Genomic DNA, 7753 nt, shown 5'->3' on the forward strand with positions numbered 1-7753 from the left:
TATTATATCCCACAAATATCTAAGACTTGGAAAGAGGCTACTGCTGTTACATAGAGGGGACTGCCATCATTGAAATGAAACAAAGCATAAGATTTGCTGAATGTTAAATTGATGCTCTTGTCTGAAGATCTTCACTCAATTCAGAATTAAAAAAAAAAAAAATTAGTTTCATTCTAATTTAATGTATTTATTAGATACATTTTAGAAAACGTAGAGGAGTACATAACAGAATTTAAAAAAAAAGTCACAAATAATACCACATTAAGATAACCACTGCTAATGTGCTGACTGCCTTTCCTATTGAAAAATCTGACAAGGGTGTGATTTTTATATATTTCCAAACATTAGTTTAAAACTTTTCTATAACTCAATTTTCCTCCATATTCTCAATGTTTTATCCCCCAACCCCCTGGGTCAGTGGTTCCTCAACAGAAAAGAGGCATTTTTAAAGTTAACATTAGGTTTTAGTAACTCACCATTGTAGCATCATCAATGATGGAGTAATTTGCCTGGTGCAGGTAGTGATGCAGTATATTGCATAGTAAACATGAAGGATTTTCTTGGAGAAAGCGGGCAAGTTTTGTAAGTCTGTTATATTTACTTCTTAGGGGAAAGTGTACACTTTTATTCTGAAACACAGCACATGACAAATTTATAATGACATATATATATCAAAGATCCTATAAATATATTTAGTAATTAAGAAGTTACAGTGTGATGTTTTCCAACAATGAGTAACAATAAGGGATCAATTTCATCAATAAAGTTTGCATAATACCATGTATTGCTGAAAGACATACCTCTAATGCTTCTGTCATTATGCATCCCATAACAGCACAAATTCTCAAGGTTCCCTCAGTTTCTAACTTGTTTAGGGATGATTTGAGTTGATCAATAGGAACAAGCCATGCACCAACAGCAGGGGTTGCAGTGCTTAAAAGGTTCAGCTGCCTTTTAAAATATAAAAAAATCATAAAAACAAGTATTAAGATTTGTATTTCAACCTCCCATACCTACTTAATTTGGTGGCTATTTTACTCAAGCAAAATTACTTCCTTTTGACCAGCTGATAAATTACGAAACTGTACTATGAAATACAAAGAATAAACAAAAGGGGAAAAAAGAAAAGTATAAAAGCTTTTAAAGACGAAAAGTCCAAGATTGCATGGCATGTAAAAATAAAACTGAAGCACTAGAATAAAGAAGGGGCAGCAAACTGAGAGTAATGTCTACAGAAAGTATGAAGTATGAAATATGGAAAGAAGATGGCAAACCTAACACTATTGTACTTTCTAGTCAATTCTTACTTATAACAATCTTACATGGTAAAGTAGAACTGCCCCATGCTTTCTACACTATACCCTTTATGGGAGCAGATCTCTAGGTCTTTTTCTCCCAGGGAGTGGCTGGTGAGTTCAAACCACAGATCTCTTGGATAAAGTTGTGTGCTTAACCACACATAAATAAAGAAGACACATTAAGAAATAATATTACATTTTTTAAAACTTCTTACCTAGAAAATGTATGAGTAGGAGATCTCATATTGGTGGGAGCTGCAAAACTAAACCAAATTTCTTTGATGGTTAACTTCATGCTACATGAATCTGGAGGCGGCGGCATTAGAGGAAGATCTTTTTTTAAATCATCAGATTCAACTCCTTCATCCTATAAAAAACAGAATGCCAAAAGCATATTGACAAAGTCTATAAATTTAACTTAAAATCTCTAATAGAACATTTTAAGTAGCAAAGCCTTTTCATTAAATCAAACTCTGCAGATAACCAACATCCTTACATATAATATTGTGAACTTTGATCAGCTAATCCTTTCCTGATTCTGAGAAATATCTGTAGATCTTTGAAACTTCAAAGAGCATAGTCTAAAATCTGCTACATTATAAACCTGCTACATTACAGATCTTATAACTAAAGGGCTTTAATTGATCACTTAATTCAACTACATTTGTTTAGAAATGTTATGCATTTTTTTCTGGATGAAGTAAGACAAAGAGGTTATGTCAGAAAACACACAACTATAAAGTAGAAAAATGGGTGACAGAATTCGGGTTTTCTGCCTTCCTACTGCAATTTATTTTCTATTCCATTTTAACAGAATACTTCAAACATCCAAAAAAACCTCATTCACTACTCTTCAGAATACAGGGAAGTCAGAAGCACAATATTAAACAAGTGTCATCTGCCTTTTACACATGTCTCTATTTCACTTTTATATAGGGAGGTGGTGGTGGTGTGTTGTGGAGTCAGTTTCGACTCATAGCAACCCTGCATAGAATTTCCAAGGCTGTAAATCTTTATGAGAGCAGAAAGCCTCATCTTTCTCCCGTGGAACAGCTTGAGGTTAGCAGCCCAACTCATAACCACTACAGTACCAGAGCTCCTTATATAGGTAGGTAAAAATAAATAAAAGACTGGCATTTTTTTGTGGCATGATCACAGAATGAACAGTAGCGACAAAGCAGCTTTGGATCCTAAGTGTCACAAGACAATGTGAACTACCAAAAAATCAAAAGCAAACCTACTGCCACTGAGTTGATTCCGACTCATAATGACTCTATATAGGGTTTCTGAGACTGTAATTATTTACGGGAGAAGGCAACCTCATCTTCCACAGAGTGGCTCGTGGGTCTGAAATGCCAACCTTGGGATTAGTAGTCCAATGCTTATCTTACATATAGACCCTAGTAAATTTACTCAGTAGTCACTAAATATAAGTACATAGTCCCTTACCTGAAATTCCAAAACCCACAAGGGTCCTAGAAAACTGAAATTTTTTCTAAGAACATCATTAAAATCTTATTAAATGAGTAAGAGGTTACTTATTCCATTTGGTGTATTTATTCATGTGGTGCTGCAGAAATATTTAAATGTTTCATGATGCGACATTATTTCCGATCCCACTAGGAATTTATGCAGCATATAAAAAAACTCCAATTCTCAAACACATCTGACTTCGTGGGTTTCAGACAAGGAGTTATAAACCAGGCACCAGATAATCTTGAGAAACTTAAATTTTTAAAAAGGGATCTTTTAAATTTTGTAGATAATAGGTAAATAATTAAAATAGCATGTGCAGGTTCAAGCATATTAATAACAAATTTGCTTTTATGCTGACTGAATGCATGGTGTCTATGGTACATCAGTGGGACAAAGAAAAGGCTTTCTGTTCCCGCAAAAATTTACAGCCTCGGAAACCCTATACAGGGTCACTATGAGTGGAAACAGACTTAACAACAATGGCACATCAGAGGAGTTCTAGTGTGTCTCCATAGTATAATCTCTGGACTACTAACCACAAGGTGGTCTGTTCAAATCCAACCACCAGCTGCTTCTTGAAAACTCTATACATGGTTGTCATGAGTCAGAACCAACTAGATAACAATAGCAGCAGCATAGTACATTCGAGTAATAATACCCAAAAAGGCCACTAGAAATATGGTTCAGAAGCTCAGGAAAAGGATAGTGCTAAAAGTAGGCATGTGGAGAAATGGAAGCATCATCAAATTAAGAGTTGCCCTCCAAAATGATATAAGTCAAGGTGTGGATAAAAAGCAAGAAGAAAGTAAGACTCAAGAAGAGAATTCAAGAAAAACAAAGGGCTGCATGAGAAAATACATAAAGAAAGATAAGAGAATCCAAAGAAAATAACGTTAGCAAATTCAAAAAGGACTTTCAACATGGAGAGTATGATGAGGGTGACCAAGGAAGACGTCTGACATTCTGTCAAGTATTCTAGTTGGTGGAAGAGAGAAAAAGAAGAGCTAGACCCTTTCCAGCCTTTTTATCCAGTGAAAATTTCTGAAATACTGTGAGAATTAGGGAAAGGTGACACAGAGTCACAAAGTGAGCACATACTATTGCAAAAATAATACTCATAGACTTCCTTGAGGTAGTGTTGCCACAAACCTTTGATTTGTAAAAATACGCAGTATCTAAAAAGCACAATAAAAGTAGAATTCTACAAAATGTTTTGACTAACGTTTAAACACATATAAATACAAAATAGAAAACGACAAGTGAATGTACTCTGGTAATTAATTTTTAATTGGGCATGCAGTTTTCTGAGTAATTTTTTCAAAGCATTATTATTATTATTAGAAATTCACCAACTTGTTCATCAGAAACAGAATTTCCATTTAAGTCTGAGGAAGGACTTGTTCGGTCACATGGAAGATTATCATCAGAGACATCAGTATTATAGCCACTGCCGGTTGGAGAATCAGAAGAATTATTGGATGTCAGTACTCCACCTCTTTCTGTGACATTAGCTTTCCCCATAATTCCAAAGGTATTATATAAAACAGCACCAGACTGTCTTCCTCCTACAAAAAGGAATTTATTTTATTAAAAATAGTGCATAATTGTCTCAATGATGTTCTACAATAGCTACACAAAATCTCGTAAAGACAATGATTTTCTTTCTTACCAAGACTGTCTTTATAGCATGATACATAGTTGCATTATCAGGTATGAAACTGTAGGTATATGCAACTACTGTTATATATGACTCAACTTAAAATTCTCAAATACAATTCAATCTTTCTATTTTAAAAGATTATTCTACAATTTAAAAGAAAAACAGATATAATTGTAAGTCAATCTGTTTCATTGAACAAAAAGATTTACAGTGTTTTCATTCAATATGGCATAGTTCTATTAATCAAAGATCCAGTTTTCAAGGATACAAGTAACAAGAAAGCTTCAGGACTCTCTATCTATCTATCTATCTATCTATCTACCTACCTACTATCTATCCATCCATCCATCCATCTATCTACTTGTGTCTCTGTCTGATGTATGTTTCAGGACTTTTTTTTTCTGAATTACAAATTACTTAGTTCAGGCAATGAGGTAAGTTTGTCTGGATGCCCTAACTAGTATTCATACATAAAATCACACATTGGATAAAAAAGTTTCACTTATGCAAGTGAATGGCAGCAAAATCTCTGGTAAATAATCTCAGGTAACACGTTTTCTACATTAATATGATGATCCAGGTTATCGAAAGTTGTAATAAGAGAATAAACTAAAACATTTCTTCATTCAAAATATTTCATCAAAATAATATTAGTATATTATCCATTAAAACAGACCTTAACAAATTGTTTACCTTTTATGGTTAGATTTTCAAGTCCACATTCAAACATTATCCAACCCCATTTTTCTTGGCTGGGACCTATTCGAGTTACATCTGCAACAGCTTGATGATCAGTTTCATCCACAAAAGTGAACTCATCTAACTCTTCGAGAGTAAACAAAACTTTGGACTTCTCAAAAGGAATAGCAGTGATGGCACAAGTTCCAATGTCTGTAATTTGAAAAGAGCAAAATGGCTATTTCAAAGAGTCAAGTTTATGTACACTAAAAAAAAAAAAAAAAAAAAAAAGTTTAAACATGTAGCACAGTATTGTCTTTGTAGTTGTAGTATGACATCGAGTTTAACTTACCATGATTCCATGTGATGGACTAAAACTGCTCTATAGGATTTTTTTTTTTGGCTGTTATCTTTATGAGAACTGGTCATCAGATCTTTGATCAACTGAGCTACTGGTAGGTTCAAACTCCCAACCTTTCAGTTATCAGCCAATCAATTAATGACTATACCACCAAGCCTCCTTAGTTATTATCTTAAGAACATGTATTAGTATTCTGTCAAAAAGTCAGAAAAATAGGACTTCCAGCAAGATGGCAAACTAGGCAGACACACTACACAGACACTCTACAACAAAGTTATGATACACGAAATAAAACAGACACAGAAGAAAATTCTGGCACCCCGAACTTCAGAAGAAAGGTTAAAGAGGTGGATGGAGTGTTTGCAGGGTTGGCGAGAGACTGAGACTGACTGGTGAACAGCTGGCCACACATAGCTCAACTATCATGTGAGCAGCTGTGGCAATGGTGGGAGGTCTGGCTAAGCAGATTCAAGCAGGTGACAGAAAAGGTATGATTCTTTTTTTCCTATACTCTGCTGGTGACCAAAGGTGTCAGCGCAGACACTGCTATCCAAGGTGGTTGCAAGCCACTTCAGTGTGAGTTGGGAGCCAGTTGCGCTGCTTTGGTGTCTGGATTCAGATGGTTAGGATCCAGATCTACAAAACCCACAGAGCCACCAGACAAGCATTTAACCAATCACCCTGCCCTAGCTTCCCTGAGGTCCTAATAGATACTGCAAACAGCTCCAACAAAGACCCCCCATGAACTATCTATGTGCCCTAAACATAGATAACATTGACGCCAATAAGAACCCCATCTAGGGCCAGGAACTCTGCTGTCACATCCCTCCCACAACCATCTGATGAGCTCCTTGAATTCCAGGAGCCCATCAGAGATTTCTCCTGTTCATGTCCAACAACTGCACTGTTTTTACAAATACGACAACCCTACAATGCCTCTGAAACAACAAACGATTTTAGCTTCAATGAAGAAATAAGAGAGAATTGCTCAAACAAATTACCATGATGTAGAGACAGAAAACATTTCTGAGGGAAAAAGGTAATGAACTAACTGAAATAGAATTTAAAAGGATGATTATTTTGGTGTTTTCAAGGGATTGACAGAATGATGGAAGAAAGAAAGAAAACACAGAAAAAACTTTAGAATCCAGGAAAATTCTACAAAAACAGATAAAATGAATGCAAATTTTGAAACAATACAAAACCTGCCATTAGAAATCCAAATGATTATTAGTAAGATCTCAGAAATGGACAATGAAGCAATGAAGTCTGAATTCATGAACTTGAATATAAATGTGTCAACATTCAATACTAGTATTCTAGAACAACAATCAGAAATAAAGAATAAAAAATTTCAAAGAAAGCCTAAGAGTTATATGGGATACCATGAAAAGGAACAACTTATGGGTGACTGAAATCCCAGAACAGGAAGAGATAACAGCACAGAGAAAATGATCTAAGAGTTGTTGGACGAAAATGTCCCTAACATCATGAAAGATAAGATAAGCATACAAGAACCTGGAATGAACCCCAAACAGGTTAGATCCCACAAGCATACCACCAAGACATATCATAATCAAACATTCCAAAATCAAGGACAAGGAAAGAATCCTGAAAGCAGATTGGAACAAATGAAAAGCTATCTATAAAAGAGAACCCATAAAACTAGGTTCTGAGTTCTCAGCAGAAACCATGTAACCCAGAAAGCAATGGGATGATATATACAAATCTTTAAAAAAATAAAAAAAAATTGCCAACCAAGAATCATACACCCATCAAAGCTGTACCTTAAATTGCTACTGCTGTTAAGTATCGTCGAGTCGGTTCTGAACCATAACCTGTACAGGGTTTCTAAAGAGTAGCTGGTGATCTTGAACCGTCCCTTAAATATGATGGTGGAATTGGACACTTACAGATAAACAGATATTAAAGGAATTTGCAATGACCAGATAGATCAACTTCACAAAAAATTCTAAAGAAAAAAAAAAAAAATGCTAATAGGTGTTCTTTGAGCTGAGAACCAACAACAGCAGACAACAACCTGAGATTACCATACATGGCATCACCACCCAAAACTCAATCCAGATAAAGAAGTACTTAAAGTAAAATAAACCTACAAGACGTAAACAGGGAACCATAGATAGCATTGTATTAGTCGATCACAAAAGAATATATATATGTTGTTGTTAAGTGCCATTGAGTCGGTTCCGACCCATAGCGACCCTGAACAGGGTTTCCGAGGCTGTAAATCTTTATGGGAGCAGAAAGCCTCATCTTTCT

General features: G+C 35.2%; 1 protein-coding gene across 1 annotated transcript in view; it reads right to left on the reverse strand.

Moving 5' to 3' along the window:
- Positions 1 to 7753, reverse strand: part of KIAA1109 (KIAA1109 ortholog) — a 340787-nt gene that overhangs the window by 154887 nt on the left and 178147 nt on the right. Inside the window, exons 33-37 of the mRNA XM_006866287.1 lie at positions 5128 to 5325; positions 4128 to 4339; positions 1514 to 1665; positions 801 to 951; positions 477 to 629 (exon numbers count right to left, since the gene is read on the reverse strand). Coding sequence (XP_006866349.1) covers positions 477 to 629; positions 801 to 951; positions 1514 to 1665; positions 4128 to 4339; positions 5128 to 5325 — 866 coding nt within the window. The remainder of the gene's footprint in view (positions 1 to 476; positions 630 to 800; positions 952 to 1513; positions 1666 to 4127; positions 4340 to 5127; positions 5326 to 7753) is intronic.

This window comes from Chrysochloris asiatica, unplaced genomic scaffold, assembly GCF_000296735.1.
Source record: "Chrysochloris asiatica unplaced genomic scaffold, ChrAsi1.0 scaffold00088, whole genome shotgun sequence".
Lineage (NCBI taxonomy): Eukaryota > Metazoa > Chordata > Mammalia > Afrosoricida > Chrysochloridae > Chrysochloris > Chrysochloris asiatica.